Below are 22,325 nucleotides of genomic sequence, written 5' to 3'. Positions count from 1 at the left end.
CCCGTCCCCGGTCCCAGTAGCCGGTGCGACCCTTCGACATGCGAAGCGAATCATGCCGACAGCTTAAAATTTCAGTCCTAACTCGGAGCTCTAAACTTCCTGATAGTCTACCAACCACAAGCCACTATAACACTTTACTTAAGTGCACCAGCCTCTCCTCACTAAACTCTCACCCATCACTTATTCCCCTCCACTTCATCAATCTTTATTTACTTCCTCGTATACCTCACAATGTTCCGCCAGGCCATTGCCACCTCGTCCCGCGCTCTGCGGGCTGCTCCCAAGGTCGCCGTCCCCCGACCCTTCGTCCAGTCGCAATTCCAGGCTGCGCCTGCTTTTACTCTCAGATCCGCCCAGCCCGCCGTCTCAAGATGGTACAGCGACGCCAAGGAGTCCGAGTCCAAGCCTGTTGAGGAGGCCAAGTCGGAAACCAAGTCTGACGAGAAGCCCGCCGAGAATGATCCCCTCGCTGAGCTCAAGAAGTCTCTCGAGGCCAAGGAGACCGAGGTCAAGGACTGGAAGGTGTGTGGCGACTAAAAAATCCCAATTCGTCTCTGTAATACTGACCATCATAAAAGGACAAGTGCCTGCGCACCGTCGCCGACTTCCGCAACCTGCAAGAGCGCACCACCCGTGAGGTCAAATCCGCCAAAGATTTCGCCATCCAAAAGTTCGCCAAGGACCTCGTCGACAGCGTTGACAACCTCGACCGAGCTCTTGGAATGGTTCCCCAGGAGAAGCTCAAGGTCAAGGACCGACCTGAGGGCATCGAGGATCTCGCCAACCTGTACGAGGGTCTCAAGATGACCGAGGACATCCTCATGAACACCCTTAAGAAGCACGGCCTCGAGCGTCTCAGCCCCGAGGGCGAGAAGTTCAACCCCAACGAGCAGGAGGCTACTTTCATGACTCCTCAGCCTGACAAGGAGGACGGTACTGTCTTCTTCGTTCAACAGAAGGGCTTCAAGCTCAACGGCCGAGTGCTGCGCGCCGCCAAGGTCGGCGTTGTCAAGAACAAATAAACACACACCTCTTTACTCTCTCTAATACGGGAGGTGGTGTGTTGGACACATCATCTCTACACAAATTCGCATCTCGCGTGTACTATTAAACCTGGTTATCGGTTGGCGTTGGCTCGATGTATAATGCTCCCCTCATGATGGTCATTTTTCAACTTGTATGATGGTTACAGGTGCTTGGAAAGGAGGAAAAAGGTTTCAAGAGAGTTGGGACATTTGTACATAAAAATAAACACGTACATGTATAACAGTGGAAAAGCGGAAGATCTGGAGGCAATGGAAGGGGACTTTATATTCCGAAGAAGACAAGGTAGAAATGAATACCTATGCTGGCACATCAGCTATGATAACGATGAATCCTGTAAAGAAAGATACACAAGTAAAGTATGAAAGCATGTGAAGTGACATGGCTGGAGTTTGAAACTTCGATTTTAATATATTCGAGATTGAGGGGTTGTTGTTTTGCTGACAACACCCTTCTGTTTATCAGTTCTTCAACTAGGTATCTATCACAAATGATCAATCACAGCCAGCATATGTACAATATTGTTTGTTATATCTTTATTCCAACAATCCTATCAACTCAATAAAACCACGCCAGAAACACTAACAAAGAAAGGCCAACAAAACACCTGGCACCTCGACCCTGGTTTATGCCGATGATGCAATACATATAGAAACAGGCCTGTAGTTCTGGTTGCTCCCCTTATCTCATAAGACACTTTCAAAAACAAATGTGCGCGCTTCCTCCCATGCCATGCCATACTTTCAAACCCAAACTATATCCCCAATGCCGAAGAGATACATCTCCCAAGTAGGTAGGTAGGTAATGGAGGGAAGTCAAGTCATTCCCAGCAACGGCCGCCGTGTCATTTCACCGGCCTGTTGCTTCCCAGAAGTTCCTACCAGTGTCAACAGCAATGAAGGTAAAAGAAATAACGTAAATGTAAATCGTTATAAAAGCAATATTCATGCGATGGTCATTACAACTCTTTTAATGCTGGCCCACCGAGCTGTCTTTCTTGCTGTTCGCTCCTGCTCTCCTCTCCCCAGGAGAAGATGACAAAAGAGATCGGAAGACAATGATGAGTAAAAGGTTCCTCAAATCCAAGAAATCATTCATTCATCCCATCTCCAGTTGTGAGTGCCTTAGAGGATTGGACACCTTCTCTTCTTCCTCTTAATTTGCCCCACCCCGGGTGTTGATGATGACTTGCTCTCCTTGGAAGAACCCGAGGCTGCTGCTGCCTCGATTGTTTTCCGGTCGTTGGCAACGACGGTGTTGATAGCCTGCTCAAAGATCTCGTCGACGCCTCGCATCTCCTTACTACTGCATTCCATGTACTGAGCGTTCATCTTCTTGGCCAGTCCCATGCCCTGCTCGGTAGTAACTGGTGTGAGACCTTGTGTCTTGAGCATATCAATACAGGCCTTCTTGTGGCGGAGATCTGACTTGAGGCCGACGAGGACCAGAGGAGTGTATGGGCAGAAGTGTAGAACCTCAGGATACCACTATTGGGAAAAGATCAGCATGTTGTGTGGCGAATAGATTGCGAATATCACATACCTTATCAAGTACATTATCGAGAGAGTTCGGGCAATCAATAGCGAAGCATACAAAGATTAGGTCGGTCTCGGGGTATGAGAGCGGTCGGAGACGGTCATATTCCTCTTGGCCGGCGGTATCCCACAATGCAAGCTCCACAGTCTTACCGGTAGCAGAGTGGATGGGATAGGTGATGTAGTTCTCAAAGACGGTTGGTACATATTTCTGTCTTGTTAGTATTGGTGCCCAACGGTATCAGTTCGAAAAGGGTTGTTTACCTCTGGGAAATAACCCTGGCTGTAGCTAATGAGCAAGCAGGTCTTGCCGCAACCACCGTCGCCGACAACAACAATCTTCTTGGAAAAGGTGGGCGCGTCGGTGACGTGGGTCGCTGCCGACTCGCGGCCCGTCGACGAGCTCATAGTGGTGCTGACGGTGCCTTCGCTGGAACGAGTGCGCTCTTGACGTCGAAACTGCTCGTTGGGTTCAAAGTAAGAGGTACGGTGCGAATGAGATGATGCCATGCTTGGGCGCAAGGCGGTAGTGTGAGTCGCCGGATGCAGGCGCGAGTCTTTTTTAGAGTCGCTTAGCCTCTTGCGTGGTATGTCGATAAGTAGAACAAGTGTGGTTTGAGATGCGCCCAAGGTAGAATATGATATTCGGATCTGTGATGCTCGTTTGTTGATGCGGGGTGGGAGAAGATAATACTATCGAGTGTCTGATGCGATATGTGTGTAGACGGCAAGCAGAGTAGAGTGGAATGTACAGGTTGATTCGACGCGAATTGGGCTGAGATGCTGGAGCTAATAAGGCTCAGTATAGTTAAATGATGGGTGGATGACAGCGTTGGTGTTGTCTTGACTTGTCTTGGGTTGAGTTAAGGTAAGTTAAGTTTGTGTTGTTTGCGGCAAGTTTAAACTACTTGGTCAAGTCCAACAAGTGGAAGGACTATGGGGAGTCAAGTCTTAGTGTGGCTTTGTTGCACCACCAAGTTACCCGAGTAAACATGTTGACAGGGCAACTGCCATTGGGGGAGTACAGCTGCTTGCGGGCAGTAGCGGGCTCTACAGGCTAACAGGTTAACAGGCTCCGTGCTCCATGGGCTGTAGGAGCCCGCCTGAGCCCGTTCAGTGGAGGTGAATCACTGGAGCTGAATATGACGGAACTGATTGGCCCGTGCACCTGCTGACGAGAAAATTTCCTTGGTCCAGGTACTTTCCGTGCTCTTCCCTTTTTCTTATCGTGACCTGGTCCAAGCTCAACTTCTCCATTCTCTCTGTCCGTTTCTGCCTTTTCTTCAAAGCTTTTCCCAACAAATCGCTTTCCTCTTCCTTTCTTTTCCTTTTTCCTTATCTTTCCCAGCGACAAGACAAGAACGGTCAGCTAGCAAGCGGTGAAGACGAGCCCGACCTCAGAAGCAATGGCAAGCAAATACATCACTCTCGTTTCCAGCGATGGCTTTGAATTTGTTGTTCTTCGTGATGCCGCTATGGTCAGCCCCATCATCAAAGGCATGCTCGACGTGAGAAGTCAATTCGCTGAGGCCAAAGAGGCTCGCTGTGTTTTCCAGGAGATGAGGTAGGTCTATGTTGCCAACACGCTGTCGCGTCCAGATGGCTTGCTCTGTGGATTGATGATAATTCACGATGCTTTGTTGAGAGAACATCCGAGACTTCTCGGTTGGGCTACATGAGTACTCACTACACTTGACCTGACCACAGACGCGCCAAGTCTGGTTGTGCTCGGCCTCTGCTGGAACATTCCAACCCTTGAGAGAGCAAGACGCTGATGATAAAATATATCAACAGCGCCATGGTCCTCGATAAGGTTGTCGAATACTTTCACTACTGGTATCGCTACCGCAATAGCGAAGATGTCCCCGACATGGATATCCCAGTCGAGCTTTGCCTTGAGCTGTTGGCCGCGGCGGATTACCTGGGCCTGGACCAGTATGCAGCCATTGCTACAACCTAGCGCGTGGATACTAATATCATCTAGGGCGAACATGAGCATGAAGTGAAAGGGCTTCTAGAATCTATCGGATTCGGTTACTTGCCATGTACATCTTCTTTTTGACGGCGTTTTTGGAGCTGAGGATACAGTCCAGCTTACTACTGCTTTTACAAGATGCAGCAGTTTGATCTTGTTCTTTCGATCTTTTGATAATGATAATGAACAGTACTTACTACAGGCCATTGATACAGATGACGCCAGAACGTGACATCCCAACGTGACTTGTCACCATTTCAGCATATGCGTTGTACCCTTTACTCCTCCGTGGGTCCAACGTCTATTAGAGATGGAAGATTGAAGTAACCCTCTCACTCTGCGTTTCTCAGTTGAGCATTGAGCTTTCGCTTTTTCTGAAGGGCAACATTTCTTGATTGTAAATCTGTATCGTTTCCCTTGTATCCATGTTTCGTTACGTCAAAATCATTAAGGGGTTTATGCCACTCATTATAAGCGTCTTAATGAGACTGTTATGTCAGTGCATTACCGCATGCCTCTTCGAATTGGATCTACGGTAAGGATTTTGTAACTCAAGCTGAGCATTGTCGCCTGGAGGTCATGGCTTAAATAAAGAATGATATTATTTCATGGACTACTATTGTAAGGCATCCCTGGAAGTCTGGTGTGCTTGTCCTGGGTTCGCGCTAAAAACTAAAATCTCCAAATGGTCAATATGAGTCTGACCATGATCTGCAACCGCGGAAACAAGGCAAAAATATTCTGTGACTCACATTCATGTGAGATTCAATAAGATATCTTCGTCTATGCCATTTAAGAATTTGAGTCGTCGAATTTTGGGAAGGAGCCTGCTTTGCCAGTCGAACCTACAAAGTGGTTCACCGTCAGCAGTTGCCTGTCCAGAAGCAGCTTCTACTTGCTAACCCACTTAGCCTCAACTTCCCATCTACAACTACCTACTACCACAAAATGACTACCAACGCGTTTGAGGCGCAAGGTGTCCGAGTTGCGATTGAGGGATGTGTAAGTCTTGATGAAGCTTATAAAACACCATTACCAGGTTATTAACAGACACAGGGACATGGCACGCTAGATGCCATCTACGCTTCTGTCGAAGAATCTTGTAAGCAACGTGGTTGGGACGGTGTTGATATTCTCATCATTGGCGGTGACTTTCAGGTATTTCAGCGTCCAATTATACATGCTATGCTATGCTAATATACACGAACAGTCCGTCCGCAATGCTGAAGATCTGAGTATCATGTCATGCCCTGTCAAGTACCGCCACCTGGGAGACTTTCCCAAGTACTACTCGGGTGAGAGAAAGGCACCTTATCTAACAATATTCATTGCTGGAAACCACGAAGCCAGCTCGCATCTGTGGGAGCTCTACTATGGAGGCTGGGTTGCACCCAACATTTACTATATGGGAGCTGCCAACATCCTGCGTTTCGGCCCACTACGTATCGCCGGGTTATCTGGTATATGGAAAGGCTTCGATTACCGCAAACCACACCACGAAAGACTCCCCTTTAGCGGCGGTGATGTAAAATCGTGGTACCACGTCAGAGAGATCGATGTCCGCAAGCTACTTCAAGTACAGACACAGGTAGATGTCGGCCTCAGTCATGACTGGCCACGTGCAGTCGAATTGCATGGCGATCATGAATGGCTTTTCAGAAAAAAGCCTGATTTCAGAAACGAATCTCGAGATGGAACGCTCGGCAGCGTGGCAGCCGAGTATGTTATGGACCGTCTACGACCTCCCCATTGGTTCTCCGCCCATATGCATGTCAAGTTCGCTGCAATCAAGACATATAGTGAAGCCCAGCCCGAAGTGGAAGAGACCAAGCAAGAGCTTGCCCCGGCGGCTGCCCCGGTGCCAGCTACAGAGAACAATCCCGATGAGATTGATTTGGATATGGATGACGAGGACGAGGACACAAAACCTAACCCGGAACCAGAAGCCAAGAAAAGCGAGCCAGAAGTTGAGGAGGCAAAAGAGGCATCGAATGAAGTGTCGGATGAGCTTCGGGCGCAACTCCCGGCATCTTTTGCTCGCCCTCAGCCCAAGAAGACACCTGGCCAGCCAGTACCACCCGGCATCACAAACAAGGAGGTCCGTTTTCTTGCCCTGGACAAGTGTCTGCCAGGAAGACACTTCCTACAGCTATGTGACCTCCAACCCTTCAACCCTGAGACAAGTTCCGAGTACCCTCCAGCACAAGAGTCGCCACGATGGCGATTACAATACGATCCAGAGTGGCTTGCAATTACGCGCGTCTTCCATGATTCTTTAGTTATTGGTGACAGCAACGCGCAATCACCGCCTGACTTGGGCGAAGAACATTACCAGCCCCTTATCAAAAAGGAGAGAGAATGGGTCGAGGATAACATTGTCAAGGCTGGAAAGTTGGATGTTCCATACAACTTCGAGATTACCGCGCCGCCTCATGTTCCTGGTGGTCCTGAAATTGCCAGCGAGCAGCCATCAGAATACACAAATCCCCAAACATCAAAATTCTGCGAAATCATGGAGCTATCGAATATCTGGGATGCTACGGATGAAGAAAGACGCCAACGAAAAGCACAGGGGCCACCTAAAACAGATCAACGATTTACTGGTGGTGGACGGGGTGGTGGTAGAGGCAGAGGCGGCAGAGGTGGCAGAGGTCGCGGTAGAGGAAGAGGTCGTGGAGGCCGCTGGTAATGTCTACGGATGATGCTAAGAAAACAGCTGGTTTTGGTACAAACTTATAGTCTTGTTGTTGTGATGCATCAGTTTCATGGATTTGTATGAATAGGCCTTGCAAGAATGGATGACGATAGTTGTGTACTGCTAAGGCTGGGTGTCATTGCCTGCTTCAATATGAAACTAGCTACCTGATAAAGCATATTCACATGCTTAATTTTAGTAAACAAAGAATAAAGTTTACCAGTGATTGGAGATGCAATTCAATTCAACCAGTGAAGCTCCCCCTACGTAGTACTGCACAGCTTGGTGGGGTTGAAGCTCCGTAGCAACCACACCAATCAGGAAATAGAGTAAACAGTGCAACGCCCATACGCCATCGTTACTACTGCACCATTACCTATCAACCTCAACAACACAGTTCGATCGCGCCCCTTTTAGCAGAATCACTTTGCAAAACACGACTTCAGCAGTGATACAAGGCGACTTCACATCTACACATTCGTATTTAGAATTTACAAGACTCTTGTCTCACCTACCCGCCCTGTTAGTTCTCTCCTCAGACAATAATCCCCCATGGACAGATTGCCCCGCTAACAATTGGAATGTAGCAGCATCGCATCGACCTCGTTGAAACCTCGTCGAATATCGTCCTTCACCATGGCTCAAGCCTTCTTAACCACTGTGTTAGTCCTCTCATCTTCCCCTCGAGCAGCGCAACCATGGATTCCCCCTACTCGCCATACACCGCCACCATGTTCCAACATCTGACTCCGAAGTCGGTCTCAACGATGCATCAGACGAACACGGCCATTATACCTGCTGCCATCTCTACAAAATCCCTTCCCCTCTCAGATGAACTGTCATTTGCTGACTTGGAACCTTTGTTGAATAGTAACCAGCGAACGAGAAACCAGTTTCGCCCGCGCGTGGGCAAGGGAGGATCGGCCAGTTATCAACTGCGACAGTATGCTGAGGTGACCCTGGGCGGTGGCAGCCTGCGCAAGGTTGTCAAGCTCCCAGAGGGCGAAGACGAGAACGAGTGGTTAGCTGTCAACAGTGAGTTTGACGATGGACATGCCAATAAGGAGGTGTTGCTAATCGTGGCTTCCAGTGGTGGATTTCTACAACCAGATCAACCTTCTCTACGGAGCCATCACCGAGTTTTGCTCACCGATTTCATGCCCTGAGATGAAAGCCACCGACGAGTAGGGTTCCTCAAGGACGATTGAAGATTCAAGCTAACAGCGACCAGGTTCGAGTATCTGTGGCAAGACAACGAGAACTTCAAACGACCAACCAAGATGCCTGCGCCAGCATACATTGAACAACTCATGACGTGGGTGCAGGCCAACATCGACAACGAACAAGTACTGCCCAGCAAAATTGGTACACATTACCTCATTCGCATACTCTGAGAACAAGCAGCTAACATTAACAAGGCGTCCCCTTCCCCAAATCTTTCCCAGCGCTGGTCCGCCAAATCTTCAAGCGCATGTACCGTGTCTACGCCCACATTTACTGCCACCACTACCCCGTGATCCGCGAGCTCGGTCTCGAGCCGCATCTGAATACAAGCTTCAAGCAGTACGTCCTGTTCGTCGACGAACACAGCTTGGCGAGCGGAAGGGACTACTGGGGTCCTCTGGGCGACCTGGTGGATAGCATGCTCAAGAGCGACTAGGAGAAGCTCGAGAGCGACAGTACTGAGCTATGAGACTTAGCAACGCAACAAGGAGTTTTGGGCGTTTGAGGATCAAGCAAAGGCTTGGGAGCATAGGAAAGCTGGTTGATTATGACAAATGATATGATACGGAACAGCTATTAGTTGTTCTGCGCAGTTGGGAGACTCTCGTCTGCTATGAGAACTCGAGACTGCATGCGCACTCACAAAGGATGAAACCTCTCAGAGGAAGGAAACACGGGATTGATTACCTTACTTGAAATACCCAACCTGGGCACTTAATGGATTGTTTTTTTCTTTAAGACTGCTGATATAAATTCCATTTACTGCATGCAATTGACTTTAATTGAGTTATGTAATCAAAATGTGGATGCCTGGGCGGGTGTAAGGCATCGAACGCCCGAAAATTGCCGAGAGGCTCAGGCTAGCAACAACCTCCAAGTTAATCGAAGCCGAACATCATCAACACTCGCCCTTTTTTCCCTCCCATCTCCCTCTCCTCCTTCACCAGCAGCCGCCGAAATGTTCTCGCGACAGGTCCTCCGCGCCGCCCGAGTCGCCGCTCCCCAGCGAGCCCTCGCCCTCCGAGCCGCCCCCGTCCGATCCTTCGCCGCCGCTGCCTCGTCCGATGTCAAGTCTCCGGTTTCCGTCTTCGGCGTTGATGGCACCTATGCCTCTGCTCTGGTAATACACCACCTCCAATAAATCGAGAAAAATCAAATACGCACCGTCTTGTTTTCGACTTCATGTGTTGTCAATTAGCTGGTCAATTGGCTAAAATAGCCCCCCCTCGTTCATGGCACAAAAACCTCAAATTGGAAGATCGCGTCGTTCGCTGACAGGCAATTTTTTCTTTTGCGTCAATTTAGTACACTGCCGCCGTCAAGACTTCCAGCGTCGATGCCGCTGCCGATGCCCTCCTCAAGCTCGGCGCTCTCATCGAGAAGGACCCCAAGCTCGTCGCCGTCCTGAAGACCCCTACCCTCGCCGATGCCGACAAGAAGGCCATCGTCGATGAGCTCGTCAAGCAGATCAACACCAAGGACGAGACCGTCAAGAACTTCCTCGCCACCCTCGCCGAGAACAACCGACTCGGTCTCATTCCCGGTGTCGTCGACAAGTTCTCCACCATCATCTCTGCCGCCCGTGGTGAGGTCGAGCTCACTGTTACCAGCGCTCAGGTACGTTTTTTGGAGGGTGGATATATATGAAGGATGGACATGGGGATTGGGATGCACGAGCTACGTCACAGCTAGCTATACTCGGCCACGGCACTATCGGATTGGAAGAATGGAAGTGAAAAGGAAAAGAAACAATGGAACTAACATTGTTCATCTTTAGGCCCTCGACAAGCGAACACTCAGCCGACTTGAGACTGCTGTCGCCAAGTCCTCTTACGTCGGCCAGGGCAAGAAGCTCAAGGTCACCAACGAGGTACGTCTCAAACCACAGCAGCACCTCGACACAAAATCCCCTAATGTATTTTCTCACAGGTCAACCCCGATATTGTTGGTGGACTCGTCGTCGAGGTCGGCGACCGAACCATCGACCTCAGCGTCTCTTCCCGCATCGCCAAGATGAACAAGCTCCTCACGGACACTCTGTAAAACCACCCATAGTATAAATTCTATTTAGTGTCTCCTTTGCGTCGTCTCGTGGAAGTTTCATCACCACGCAAAACGGTATACCCCCTCCTATGAGTGGGTGGCCCGCCGGCTTCTAGGGGGGTTTCTCTTCCCCTTCATATTGTTGCAACCCTCCCGGAATCAGATACTCTTGTCGTCCCCAGCTAGGGGAGAAGAAAGGGGAGAGTGTCGATGGAAAGAATAGTGTAGGAGGATGTGAACAGGGTGCGCAATAAATGCAGTTCCCCAATTGAATTATTTTGTCCCCGGCGTGATGATTTTTTACACTCTAGTTGTGGTATCCGATCTGGGTGTCGGACTTAGCGGAAGTACGAGCTCATACGAAACACTTGAGCTCATTAATGAAATGGCTGGTCTCACTGAATATGGCTCAAACTCAATGGAATGATGTGAGTTGTGAAAAATACAGTGATGCCATTGGATTGGATTTCGTCACATAAACAATACCATGTGAGAGAATGTACCTCTTTATTGTATCATGACTACTCGAAAAACTGAATGACAAGTCTAAGTCCATAAACTCAGGACACCCTGCTGCTCTGCAACAGGGCACAAGTGAGAAGTTCTTGCTTTTGATAACGCCCCATTACCCCCTTCTCTTGATAGCACCGGCCTCTCTTTCACAAACTAATTAAAGTCGCTTATGCCTTGGTCTCGAACTCATCGTCATGGGCGTAGTTGCCTGACTTGGTCTCATCCTTATATCTCTCGAGCTGGTCAGAGACGTAGCTGTGCATATGAGCATCGGCTTCACTACGCTCTCTGGCTCGTTCCTCGTCATGATGGACGGAGCCAGTAACAGAGTGGGTGTCATCCTCAAAATCACTGCGGGCGCCGATGGAGCGAGCAGTCGATGAACGCCTGATGCGAGGCATGCCGTTGGGGCCGCCGCCTGTAGCATTGCGATGGAAGACATCATCAAAGTAATGACCCATAGCAATTGACGGTGTGCGAGGGGTGTGAGGCAGGCGGCAGTTGACACTACATGGCTGTTAGCAATATATCAAGTCACGAGAAGACAATTCACATACCCAGTATCATGGATCATACGAGCAATGAGTCCAGTCCATCCACATTGGTGAGTGGCTCCCAAGCCTCGTCCATCGTCTCCATCGAAGAACTCATGGAACCAAAGGTAATCTTTCCAGTGTTCATCGAAATCCAGGCGATCATCGCCACCGTTGATGCTACGTCTTCCGTCGTCGGTACGGGCGAAAAGATGTTGCAAGCGGTGCTGGATCTCCTCAGCTACCTTGCCCAGATGCATGTAGTCTCCACTACCAGTTGGGCATTCAACCTGGAAATCAGGTCCGTAGAAGAGGAAGAAGCGCTGTAGAGACTCTACAAGCAAGAAGTTGACACAGAGCCAGATAGGACCTCTCCAGTTACTGTTGCCACCAAACAGACCACTATCTGAGTCGCCTGGCACGTATCCGACGCAGAATTTCTGGCCATTGACATCCATAGAGAATGGGTTCTCCTTGTGGAACTTGGAGAGTGATCGGATCCCGTGGTCGCTGAAGAACTCATCTTCGTCGAGCATGCGCTTCAGGATCTTCTCCAATCGATCTTTGCTGACGATGGACAACAGAATACGGTTGCCCTTTCCTCGCTTTCGGATACTGGCCATGTTTCTCTCAGCCAAATCGCATCGGTTCTCAATGAACCAGTCAACTCTCTTTTTGAATGAGGGGAGTCTGTTGATCAACTCTGGTTCCAGAGTGATGGTCGCATACAGGGGGATCAAACCCACAAGCGATCGTACGGGGAGCTGCTGGATCCAGGGGCCGCCCCAAGAGATGGCATCATAGTAGAAGCCGTCTTCCTCGTTCCAAAGAGATTTCTCATCCTTGTGACCGGTTCGGAAGGTCATTGCATCACTAATGAAAATGAAGTGCTCGAAGAACTTGGATGCAATATCTTCGTAGATGCGACGGTGCTTGGCCAGCTCGAGGGCAATGTTGAGCATGGAAAGACAGTAGAAAGCCATCCATCCAGTGCTGTCTGCCTGTTCTAGAACACCTCCAGTAGGGAGAGGCTCAGATCGGTTGAACAAACCGATGTTGTCGAGACCCAAAAAGCCTCCCTCGAAGACGTTCTTTCCATCAGCATCCTTGCGGTTGACCCACCAGGTGAAGTTGAGAAGTAGCTTTTGAAAAACACGCTCGAGGAAGTCAATGTCCTGACGACCATACATCTTTCGCTCAATCTTGAATGTTCTGAAGGTTGCCCAGGCATGAACAGGGGGGTTCACATCTCCAAAATTCCACTCGTATCTGGAAGCAAATTAGCCATTGAACTTCAAGGGTTGAATAGGAGCAGACTTACGCTGGGAGCTGTCCGTTGGGATGACAGTACCACTCGCGAGTGAACAAGTCAAGCTGCTTCTTTGCAAAGTCGGGGTCAATCATGGCCAATGGGATACAGTGGAAGGCACTATCCCAAGCAGCAAAGAAGGGGTACTCCCATGAGTCGGGCATGGATAGAATGTCATCGCAGTGCATGTGTTTCCAGGCTGAATTTCGAATGTCTTTTCGGGAAGCCGGGGGAGGTGGCATAGTAGGGTCACCATTCGCCCAGTGGTCCCAGATAAAATGGTAGTGTTGCTTCGTCCACATCATACCAGAGAAAGCTTGTCGCTGGATGTTGCGTAGATCATCAGCCATGGGAAGAGGACTGAGTCTGTAGTAGAACTCGTCTGCCTCATCCTTACGCAGCTCGATAAGATCGTCGAACTCTTCTTCGTCAAGGTAGCCATCGTCGCGTTTGGTGAAACGGAATCGAACGACTAGGTCAAAGTTAGCAACAGTATTTGGAAACTACTGCTGTAGGGCACTTACCGGCACATTCGCCAGGGTTGACACCGCCATCCTCGTTAAAGTTGAACCAGGCAGCACACTTTGTTCCAGTCTTGGCAGGGTTAATGGCGTCCTTCTCTCCGTCAACGATGTAGCGATGGAAGGCATCCTTGACATATGGCTGCTTGTTCTCTTGCTCGTATAGGGCCTTGAAGTTGGTCTCGTTTTCGGTGAACATGAACTTGGGCATGACATCTTCGCCGCTGGAGCCTACACCAGGCGAAGGGGAGCACAGGAAGTGGCGCTCTCCCAAACTCCAGTGGTTGGACTTGGCAAAGGTCTCATCGGCATATTTTATCGAAGGCTTCTTCTCCTCGGGCTCTCTACCCCAGCTCCAGGTGTTGCGGAACCACACCTGGGGAATGATGTGGAGAGGCGCGGGGTCAGGCCCTCGATTCCAAGCAGTGACTCGGAAGAGCATCTCATCGGGATCATCGGTGTCCTTTGCAGTCTCAATGAAGATGTCCCAGTATCTGTCTTCGTCAAAGGCATCGGTGTCGGTGATCTGATATTCCCTATCTTCTTTTCCTCGTCGAGCGTTCTCGTCAATGAGATCCTTGTAAGGGAACTTCTTCTGTGGGTATTTGTAGAGGAATTTCATGTAAGAGTGCTATCATGACTGGTCAGCATAGAGCGGGTATGAAGGTTAGGCGGGTGGTTTACAGTCTAAATAATGAGTTAGCATAAGTCAATTGAGTGTTATTTGTTTGGTTTTTACTAACAGGAGTGTTGTCGACGTGGAAATGAGCTTCCTTGACACTTTCACCATGGTTACCCTGGGGATTTGAGAGACCGAAAAGACGCTCCTTGAGGAAGTCACTGTATGATGTTAGATGCCATGGCGCATTGTAAACTGTAGCAATTGTACGAACTCTTCCTCGTTCCAGAAACTGAAGCCAATGTTTTGGTAGCCATGGGTATCGCAGACACCAGCGATACCGTCTTCACCCCAACGGAATGCGCGCGATCGAGCGTGATCGTGAGGAAAGTCTGACGTAGCTTGTTAGTGTGGAGGACAAGATGCGCCATTAAAGAATAAACTCACGACTCCAAGCATCTCCATCATGACTGTAATCCTCTCGGACTGTGTTTTTTGGTTAGCTATTTTCTTATCATGAGTGGTGGAATCACATGCCTGTAGCCCATTGTCTCTCCGCAACATAAGGACCCCATTTCTTCCAGTACTTGGTGCGGTCGCGATCCTCCTTGAGACGTCTCTCTTCCTCAGTGAGGTATTCGTGGCCGTCGTGAACAACCATGGCTGAATCTGAAGCTCAGGCTCAGGCTCAGGCTCAAACTCAACGAGGGGCAGCAAGCGAAGCACGGGCGACGATCGACGAGGGGTAGCAACGGCCGCTGAGGTGGGGGATATGATGAGGTCAATTGGAGCGTGTGGGGAAGCGGAGAGGGGGAAATAAGCAGAAGTTATGATGGACAACAATGACTAGAAGCTCGAGGTTTTAGGTGATGGCTCCTCTGGTGAGGAGAGTAGAGGACGAGAAGAAGAGGAGGGAGGTGAAGGGAAGGGAAGAGGGAAAAAGTCAAGAGAATTGTAAGAAAAAGTAGTCTCCTGCACTGCTATGCAGCCAGGTACAGCTCTGAACCGTATCTAACCAAAAGGGCGAGACACGACACACACAGGATCGACGATGGTGGGTAGGATCAAGAGAATGACAGTCTCGGTTGTGCCTGAGGCTTGAGACTAGCTAGCTATTATTTTGTCCGGTAGGTGGTAGGTAGTACGTAGGCAGGCAGAGATGCGTAGCTTCCCTTGTCAGTGTTCCTGGTTTTCATACACCACCCAATACCTCGACATGACAGCACACATGGTTGTTGACAACCAACCGATGGCTCCAGCAGCGGCCGCTACATCTCCTCCACTGTCGAGGGACGGATGTTTGTCTCTGAACGGGTTCTGGACCTTAGAATTCTCGCACCAGAGTGACATTGAACTCTTTCCCTGGCAAGAAGGCGGCTGCTAGTAGCCATAGACATGGCTCGTCAACTCCACCAGGAACACCATCATCGGCGACCCCTCGGCGAGCCTACAGATCCGATAGGAGACTCACAAAGCCTTTTTCTTGCTAAGCAGCTGCTGCATCAACCGGAGGGGCTTTCCGTGGGACTGTGAGACTAAGCAAAGTACACATCACTCGCTGTCATGTCACACATGATATGACTTGCAATCAGAGTCATGAAGCTTTCACTACAGAGATAGGAACTACATACCGGTGAGCCACGGCCTAGGCGTTGTGGCGCTGGGTAGTTCCTAATCTGCCACGCTAAAAGGCGTTCCCTAGTGTGTATTTTTTTTTATCTCTCTATAGCAATGACGTCTTTTGGTTGGGAAAAAAGAGAGAGAAAAAAAAAAGGCTGGACATGGATCATGAATCAAGGTTCTGTGCCATGCTGTTTCGTAACTCGGAGATGTGACCCATCCTATTTTAAGCCATACCTAGTACTACTGGAGTCAAAGTGAAAAAAACAAGAGATATCAATTGGTGGCAGATAACAAAGGTCGTACGGACTACCCAATGAGGGATACCATTATTGGGTACTGAGTTATATTGCTGGGGAAGTTGGGCTCACTTAATTGCGGTTTTTGTCTTACTTACCCATGTTTTTCTCCAACAAACTCATGCTCCATGCACTTTGTGTTAGTGTCGCTGAGCTGGGCTGGGGATGTTGGAGTGCAACCATCTCCCCTCGGGGTAAAAAAAAGCTTGACCGCTGACAGCACAACATACTTTCAAGTTAGTAGAGGATGAGTTGTTCTCTTTCTTTACGTTTTGTTTTTCTGTTTCCCCGCTTTGAGGTTGTATTGATGTATCCTGCTATTCCGTGGTATGCCGGACGGGTATCTGATTTACGGGATCTGAACACAGGGAGCAATGACGAGCCTAGTAGCTTACCAACATGCTTACAACTTTGCAACCATGTAAAACTTATGCAAGTATTATATTATTCATACCCGCTGCCACTTAGTTTCGAATCATACATAGTCTAGGGGACAAACCGAAACCTTTGTCGAGGTTGTCCATCCGTTGGTTGTGATCCTACCCTGTAGGCTCGAACTGAACAGGCGCATTATGCCATTCTCCCATGTTGCTCACGTATGCAAAAGCTGCAGCTCACGGATAATAACCAATGGGAAAGTCAGACACAAATATTTCGGCCTTCAAATACCAGTTACAGCCAATCATTAAGAATCGGAGTAGCTGTGTTGTCAAATTAACAGTTGTGCTCAACGAAAGCCACGAATCTAAGTCATGTTCCACTGTACGAATCAACGATCACAATGAACTGTTCAGAAACTAGAAAGGCTGACTGTTGAACATTAAGTCGATATCTCAGCCCTGTGAATTATCACATGAAAGTTTTTGAGTTCAGGAGAGCCGTGGTCTTTGACTTCCGGTTAACCAGGCAGCTGGGTCGCAAAAACACAGGGACTGGAAGAAGACCAGACAAAAATGGCGAGACTCTCTTAGGGTATATATCCAGCAAAGCTGATCTGATATTTACATCAGCAACTAAATTAGCAGCAGGTTTTATGCAGCCCACCTGCCAGGGTAGAGAACCCACTACCACGATCTGATGATCCCCTGCTAGGGGTTAAACCAACTCATGATACTGCTTGCTGTGTTCGCCAAACGACCTGAACCTGCAAACCTCACACCATAATTCAATTGACGATAATCTCGGTAATCTGTCGTAAACAGCCCAAATTAGGTACCATACGGCGCCCGTTCCTGAAAAAGGATGTTCGTTAATAAACCACTTGTGTCGTGTCATGTCGAGCAAGCCACATCATTAGACGAGGACCATCCTTGCGGGCGGCGAGGCGTCAGTTAAAAAGCTCCCGCATTCCAAATTCCAACCAACAGGCACAGAAACGCCAAGCTTGTGCCAACCGTCTTTAACCAAGTAATTAACTCGCCTCTCAACAAGCCTCATCCCCAATCGTCAGATGCCTACTCCGCCACCATAGGCTTCGTGGCTGGCTTGTCAATTTGTCGTCACCTTTACGTTCAAGTTTGCCTTTTTGAACATCACTCGTTTCCCATTTCTATTTCCAATTCCAACTATGAGAATCTAAAACACACTTTATTCCAAGCTTTGTCTTTTTTGTCTCTTAATCATCCATCTCGATACCCGCCTATCCGATTGTACTAAGTTAGCGATATTGCATCTGCTCGCCGATAACACGTTCACTCTTTTTTTCACTTTTTCGATAATATTATACAAACTCAACACCTACAACAACACGGTACACATACACAATGGCCGACGCTATATCTTCTTTCATTCGGAGAGTAATCGTCGAATCTCCTCCCGGAGAATGGGCTATGCGCCAGCTTCGCGATCTGCTCATCGGCGCCCTTAAACAAGGACCCATTCCCCAACATGTATCCTTTGAGATGGACGGCAACCGACGATATGCTCGAAACCACAGAATGGAGGCTCTGGAAGGCCACCACCGAGGATTCGAGGCACTGGCAAGGGTAGGTTTTGTGTAATTGCGGACATCTGGCATGTGCTAACATGTAAACCTCAGATTATGGAAATCTGCTACAAGTCTGGTGTCAAGGTAGTGACCGTGTACGCCTTTAGTATCGAGAACTTCAACCGTCCTGCGAGGGAAGTCGAAGGTCTGATGGAATTGGCCAAAACTAAGCTGGAGCAATTGACCAAATACGGACACATTCTCGACCGCTACGGTGCGCGAGTGCGCGTCTTGGGCCAGCGCGAGATGATTCGAGAAGATGTACTCCAAGTTGTCGATAAAGCTGTTGCAAGGACGAGACATAACAACAAGTAAGTCTACCGTACCGTGTGACATGATACGAAAGCTAACCCGCAACCAGGGCTGTCCTCAACATCTGTTTCCCCTACACATCGCGGGCTGAGATCACAACGGCGGTCAAGTCAACAGTTCAAGAGTTCCTCGCCCCCTCTCCTCCTCGAAGCACACCTTTCTCGCCGTCGCGAATTCGACGCAAGATCCTCTCCCGCCAACTGGACGACCGCGAGGGACTACCCATGATTCCCGATACCGTGACCGAAGAGACCGAGCCCTCATCTGGTGACGATATCAAGAAGGATAGTGATGGAGATTCTTCATCACCTACACTGCTCCCGGATTCTCCCCCACCTCGCCAGCGGGCACGAAACAGCGCCGCCAGCCTTTCAGGGCTGCCGAATCCCGAGACGATCACAGCCGAAACTCTCGACAAGCATATGTACACGGCAAACGACCCACCCCTGGACATCTTTGTGCGAACCAGCGGCGTGGAACGACTCAGCGACTTTATGCTCTGGCAGTGCCACCAGGACACACAGATCTTCTTCATCGACACCCTGTGGCCCGACTTTGATCTCAAGGACTTTATCTGGATCTTGCTCGAGTGGCAGTGGAGGCAGAAGCAGAAGGACCGCGACGACACCACGGTCCGACCTACTTCTGTTTCAGCGTGATTTGATTCTGGCGGCAGTGATACCCTGGTCGAGTTAGAAAATTGAGTCGAATCTCTAGTTGTGGTGCGCAGTTTCATTGTCCGAAATGGGCTTGCTGGAATTTGAGAATTATTTGGTGTTATTTGTTTTATACACTGCGGAGTGATAGACTTCAATACACCCACCCATAATGGTATATTTTATTTTTGAATTGCACGAGTGTCCTGAGACTGTAAAGAGCTCTGTGATCCTGCTTGAATAGGAGAGGCATGGAAGCTGTTCAGCAAAGGGCTTATTCCGACGCATTGGATTTCGTAGAATATGTATGGCCAAGTCATGCTATGACGACCCCTTTGTCAGCAAAGCTGATAATTATATACACATATTGGTCTGCTTGTGTTACTTGGAGATTATGCGTGACTGAAAGGGTAATTTGATGAACTTGGTTATGACGAAATATCCATTTGATATGTATGTAATGCCCCACGCGGTATAGAGCATCCCGACAGGTAGTTTATTTCTTATCCTTTTGCAATAACGAACAGATACGTAATCAACAGATCAATGGCTTATAGATAAATTGTACAGATCCCTTTTCTTTCATGACCAGAAGTAAGAGCTTTAAAGTCCTGTCTTGCTCAAAGTTCATTAATCGAGTCGCAATCGCGTCAATGCGCATGCGCCTTATCAGATAAGAGGAATCTCCGTCATCGGGGATGGTTTCTCCGATCCAGCGGGTCCGCGTGAGTGCTCTGAGAGGCCTGTAGGTTGTTGGATTACAGCGTGCATGGTTGCCAGTAGGAGGTAGTATTCGCGGGCAGGTCATTCTCCAAAACCAAAACCAAATGGGAAAACAGCCGCCATCCCATTGATCCCATCCCGCTTCCGTCTGCTACCTTGCCTTACTTCTACTACGCGTGCTCTCTACTCTCTCTCTTGTCCCCTCCTCAGTATTAACGGAATTTTCTCAACACATACGGCGTCAGAACGCAAAATGACCTAGTACTTTTGTTTTGTACCTGGTCTGTTTCAACTGTTAGACACTTGCCTTACTGCCTCCCATTCTCATACTTTGTCTTTTGAATCTTTCTTGCTACCGCCAGCTTTGTCCCGCCGTCTTTTTCTCCAGCTAATCGACCGCACCGCTCCAATTCTCTCTCCCCTTTCGCGTCTTCCACGATGAAGTCAGCCAAGGCGCCCGCGACAGAGAGCTCGTCGCACCGCCGGTCGCAGCCCGTTCGTCAAGCTCGTACCAACACTGCGCGAAGCACCGCGAACATGGGCCGCTCCGGTGCTGGCAGAGACTCGATCGGCGGTGCCGACCAACCCATCGACATTTTCCCTGCGATCACTCACTTCGCCGATGCCATTACCGCTCTCCCTAAAGAGCTCGTCCGACATTTCACGCTGTTGAAGGAGGTTGATGCTAAACTTTTCATTCCTGAAGATCAACTCTTCCGACTTGTCGAAGCTGCCACAAACGCTCCTGTTACCGAGGCACGTCCGAACAATGAAACATCAAGCGTTGCTCCTGGCTCGGCGCCTATGAGCGCGCAAAACAGCTCAACCGGCAATGTCTTGAATAACAGCGCCCAGAGCGTGCTCTCGGCCGATGAATCTCACAGGGACCTCGTTTTCGACCCTTCCAACCTACCACGCCGCCACCTCTTCCGACAGACCGCGCTCAAGATCCAAGAGATGCTTGTGTCCCTCGAAGAAAAAAATCACGTCATTTCTACGGCCAATGAAGCGCTCGAAGCCCAGCTCACTCGAATCGAAGACGTCTGGCCACATCTAGAGAACGAGTTCAGCGATGAAGCAAAATGGGGAAGCACCACGCACTGGGCATACCCCGAAAATAGGTTCTCAAAAGCATCCCAGGTCGATCGGACACGGCGCGACGGCGCCGCAGCCATTTCCGCCGCAGCACAGGCTCTTGCTGATGAGGCAGCCGCTAGAAGCGACGCCCGGAAGCAAGCCGTGCAAGCAAAGAAGGCCTCGAGAAACCACCACAACAATATTAATACCAATAATCACAACCATGAGTCCGAGGGTGACGACCATGAGGGGAAGCACAAGCCTGAGGGCCCCAAGAAGACCGCCAAGTCAAGAAAATCGGCGGCGGCGGCGGCTGCAGCAGCCGAAACTGCCAATGTTGGCTTGGGCATCACAACGGCCACGAATAACAATGGAAATCCACCACAGAAGCGACGCAAGGTTGAAAAGCCAACAAACGGCGCCACAACGACAGCAGATCGTGCCATGAGCGCTGTCTTTGGAAACGCTGCACCAAAAGCGAAAACAACAAGCCCGCGAGCAACTCCTGCCCCTGAAGCAGCGCCTAAGAAGAGGAAGGCCCTTCCTTCGAGTAGCGGGCAGGTCAAGAAGAGGTATGTGTGCCACTGATCCGAGATCCTTGCAGGCAAGATGCTGACATGTTGGTTTGTAGCAGGAACGGTGTAGCTGGCTTGTCAACGTCAGCCAACTCCTCGCCCGTGATTACTGAGCTCCCAGAGCCAAAGCTCCCTCCTGTTCGCGCATCACCAGTACCTGTTCCCACCCCAAACCCAGCACCACCAACACGTTCGCGGCAAAACTCGATACAGAATGCAAACGCAGAGAATAACAAGGCCCGACCAACTTCGGCTCCTAATAAGCCCAATGGCATCGCTGTTAACCCAGTGAATGTTGTACCTCCACCAAACAGCTCACTTCGCAACGGTGCCACCGCCGAGCCCAAAACCCCTAAAGAGACGATTGTGTCGATCAAGACCGAGAATCCCAAGAAGGAAACTGAGAGAACAGAAACTATACCTGCTCCACCAACTACTATGGTCAACACCATCACCAATGTGACTCCGGTTCCCCCTCCAATTAGCACCAAGAAAGATGCTAAGAAGCCTGACGAGAATGAGCGTAAGAATGACCGCAAGAGCGAATCATTACCTCCAGTTGCCCCAACACCTACAGTCACAACAAAGAGTGGGCGAGCCAGCAAGCCGTCGACACCGTCATTGGCAACATTTCAAGAAGCAGTGCCACCCCGATCGCGCTCAGCAAGAAATAACGACGGTGTTGGCACAGGAAGGAAGAACCAGAAGAAAGCTGGGCCTACTATCCATGCCACTGTTGCTCAGCTGGCAGACGAAGATACGAACAGCAGCATGCAGGGCGACGAGGAGGAGGCCGACATTGACGCAGATGAGCCGACATACTGTTACTGTAACGGAGTCAGTTACGGCGAGATGGTAGCGTGCGATGCTGATGAATGCCCTCGTGAATGGTTCCATTTAGAATGTGTTGGACTCAAGGTTGCGCCAACATCAAAAGGTGGGTTATTTCCAAATCAACTGAACCAGTCAAGAGTCGAAAAGCTAACTGAGTACAGCAAAATGGTATTGCGAAGACTGCAAGGAACGCCTCAAAATGGCCGGCAAAAAGTCCAATGGCAGATAGAA

General features: G+C 49.5%; 9 protein-coding genes across 9 annotated transcripts; 7 read left to right on the top strand and 2 right to left on the bottom strand.

The window, feature by feature from the left end:
• The first annotated feature begins 128 nt into the window (after positions 1 to 128).
• Positions 129 to 1,347, top strand: FGSG_00305 (uncharacterized protein). Its single transcript, XM_011317651.1, has 2 exons — positions 129 to 522; positions 579 to 1,347. The coding sequence occupies exons 1-2, from the start codon at positions 232 to 234 to the stop codon at positions 1,020 to 1,022; spliced, it is 735 nt and encodes a 244-aa protein (XP_011315953.1). The 5' UTR covers positions 129 to 231; the 3' UTR covers positions 1,023 to 1,347.
• An 821-nt stretch (positions 1,348 to 2,168) lies between these two features.
• Positions 2,169 to 3,089, bottom strand: FGSG_00304 (cell division control protein 42; the record flags this gene model as incomplete). The annotated part of the gene is made up of 3 exons (XM_011317650.1): positions 2,169 to 2,531; positions 2,587 to 2,790; positions 2,844 to 3,089. 3 exons carry the CDS (start codon positions 3,087 to 3,089, stop codon positions 2,169 to 2,171), a joined length of 813 nt encoding a protein of 270 aa, XP_011315952.1.
• An 896-nt stretch (positions 3,090 to 3,985) lies between these two features.
• On the top strand, positions 3,986 to 4,585 carry FGSG_00303 (uncharacterized protein; the record flags this gene model as incomplete). The annotated part of the gene is made up of 3 exons (XM_011317649.1): positions 3,986 to 4,143; positions 4,374 to 4,514; positions 4,564 to 4,585. 3 exons carry the CDS (start codon positions 3,986 to 3,988, stop codon positions 4,583 to 4,585), a joined length of 321 nt encoding a protein of 106 aa, XP_011315951.1.
• Positions 4,586 to 5,502: 917 nt separating this feature from the next.
• FGSG_00302 (uncharacterized protein) lies at positions 5,503 to 7,243 on the top strand (the record flags this gene model as incomplete). The annotated part of the gene is made up of 3 exons (XM_011317648.1): positions 5,503 to 5,556; positions 5,605 to 5,712; positions 5,765 to 7,243. The coding sequence occupies 3 exons, from the start codon at positions 5,503 to 5,505 to the stop codon at positions 7,241 to 7,243; spliced, it is 1,641 nt and encodes a 546-aa protein (XP_011315950.1).
• Positions 7,244 to 7,652: 409 nt separating this feature from the next.
• Positions 7,653 to 9,212, top strand: FGSG_00301 (maintenance of ploidy protein mob1). Its single transcript, XM_011317647.1, has 6 exons — positions 7,653 to 7,771; positions 7,840 to 7,911; positions 8,121 to 8,284; positions 8,340 to 8,433; positions 8,481 to 8,614; positions 8,668 to 9,212. Exons 2-6 carry the CDS (start codon positions 7,886 to 7,888, stop codon positions 8,907 to 8,909), a joined length of 660 nt encoding a protein of 219 aa, XP_011315949.1. The 5' UTR covers positions 7,653 to 7,771; positions 7,840 to 7,885; the 3' UTR covers positions 8,910 to 9,212.
• Positions 9,213 to 9,346: 134 nt separating this feature from the next.
• On the top strand, positions 9,347 to 10,892 carry FGSG_00300 (ATP synthase subunit 5). Its single transcript, XM_011317646.1, has 4 exons — positions 9,347 to 9,593; positions 9,779 to 10,090; positions 10,251 to 10,343; positions 10,403 to 10,892. Exons 1-4 carry the CDS (start codon positions 9,432 to 9,434, stop codon positions 10,514 to 10,516), a joined length of 681 nt encoding a protein of 226 aa, XP_011315948.1. The 5' UTR covers positions 9,347 to 9,431; the 3' UTR covers positions 10,517 to 10,892.
• Positions 10,893 to 11,028: 136 nt separating this feature from the next.
• Positions 11,029 to 14,672, bottom strand: FGSG_00299 (uncharacterized protein; the record flags this gene model as incomplete). Its single annotated transcript, XM_011317645.1, has 8 exons — positions 11,029 to 11,536; positions 11,587 to 12,831; positions 12,884 to 13,343; positions 13,396 to 14,023; positions 14,136 to 14,232; positions 14,286 to 14,403; positions 14,459 to 14,489; positions 14,574 to 14,672. The coding sequence occupies 8 exons, from the start codon at positions 14,670 to 14,672 to the stop codon at positions 11,197 to 11,199; spliced, it is 3,018 nt and encodes a 1,005-aa protein (XP_011315947.1). The 3' UTR covers positions 11,029 to 11,196.
• Positions 14,673 to 17,389: 2,717 nt separating this feature from the next.
• On the top strand, positions 17,390 to 19,082 carry FGSG_00298 (uncharacterized protein). Its single transcript, XM_011317644.1, has 3 exons — positions 17,390 to 17,915; positions 17,969 to 18,228; positions 18,279 to 19,082. The coding sequence occupies exons 1-3, from the start codon at positions 17,694 to 17,696 to the stop codon at positions 18,886 to 18,888; spliced, it is 1,092 nt and encodes a 363-aa protein (XP_011315946.1). The 5' UTR covers positions 17,390 to 17,693; the 3' UTR covers positions 18,889 to 19,082.
• Positions 19,083 to 20,046: 964 nt separating this feature from the next.
• On the top strand, positions 20,047 to 22,323 carry FGSG_00297 (uncharacterized protein; the record flags this gene model as incomplete). Its single annotated transcript, XM_011317643.1, has 3 exons — positions 20,047 to 21,257; positions 21,317 to 22,197; positions 22,256 to 22,323. The coding sequence occupies 3 exons, from the start codon at positions 20,047 to 20,049 to the stop codon at positions 22,321 to 22,323; spliced, it is 2,160 nt and encodes a 719-aa protein (XP_011315945.1).
• Between the last annotated feature and the right edge of the window lie 2 nt (positions 22,324 to 22,325).

The sequence above is a fragment of the Fusarium graminearum genome, chromosome 1 (genome assembly GCF_000240135.3).
Source record: "Fusarium graminearum PH-1 chromosome 1, whole genome shotgun sequence".
Taxonomy (NCBI): domain Eukaryota; kingdom Fungi; phylum Ascomycota; class Sordariomycetes; order Hypocreales; family Nectriaceae; genus Fusarium; species Fusarium graminearum.
The sequence above is the reverse complement of the archived record's forward strand: the minus strand, read 5'-3'. Positions and strand labels throughout refer to the sequence as shown.

Coding starts and splice junctions, on each gene's coding strand:
- FGSG_00305 (XM_011317651.1), top strand. CDS start 232: ATGTTCCGCCAGGCCATTGCCACCTCGTCCCGCGCTCTGCGGGCTGCT. Junction 523..578: donor CCGAGGTCAAGGACTGGAAG/GTGTGTGGCGAC, acceptor CCATCATAAAAG/GACAAGTGCCTGCGCACCGT.
- FGSG_00298 (XM_011317644.1), top strand. CDS start 17,694: ATGGCCGACGCTATATCTTCTTTCATTCGGAGAGTAATCGTCGAATCT. Junction 17,916..17,968: donor GATTCGAGGCACTGGCAAGG/GTAGGTTTTGTG, acceptor TGTAAACCTCAG/ATTATGGAAATCTGCTACAA. Junction 18,229..18,278: donor AGGACGAGACATAACAACAA/GTAAGTCTACCG, acceptor ACCCGCAACCAG/GGCTGTCCTCAACATCTGTT.
- FGSG_00301 (XM_011317647.1), top strand. CDS start 7,886: ATGGCTCAAGCCTTCTTAACCACTGT. Junction 7,912..8,120: donor CAAGCCTTCTTAACCACTGT/GTTAGTCCTCTC, acceptor TTTGTTGAATAG/TAACCAGCGAACGAGAAACC. Junction 8,434..8,480: donor GAGATGAAAGCCACCGACGA/GTAGGGTTCCTC, acceptor AACAGCGACCAG/GTTCGAGTATCTGTGGCAAG.
- FGSG_00300 (XM_011317646.1), top strand. CDS start 9,432: ATGTTCTCGCGACAGGTCCTCCGCGCCGCCCGAGTCGCCGCTCCCCAG. Junction 9,594..9,778: donor GCACCTATGCCTCTGCTCTG/GTAATACACCAC, acceptor GCGTCAATTTAG/TACACTGCCGCCGTCAAGAC. Junction 10,344..10,402: donor AGCTCAAGGTCACCAACGAG/GTACGTCTCAAA, acceptor ATTTTCTCACAG/GTCAACCCCGATATTGTTGG.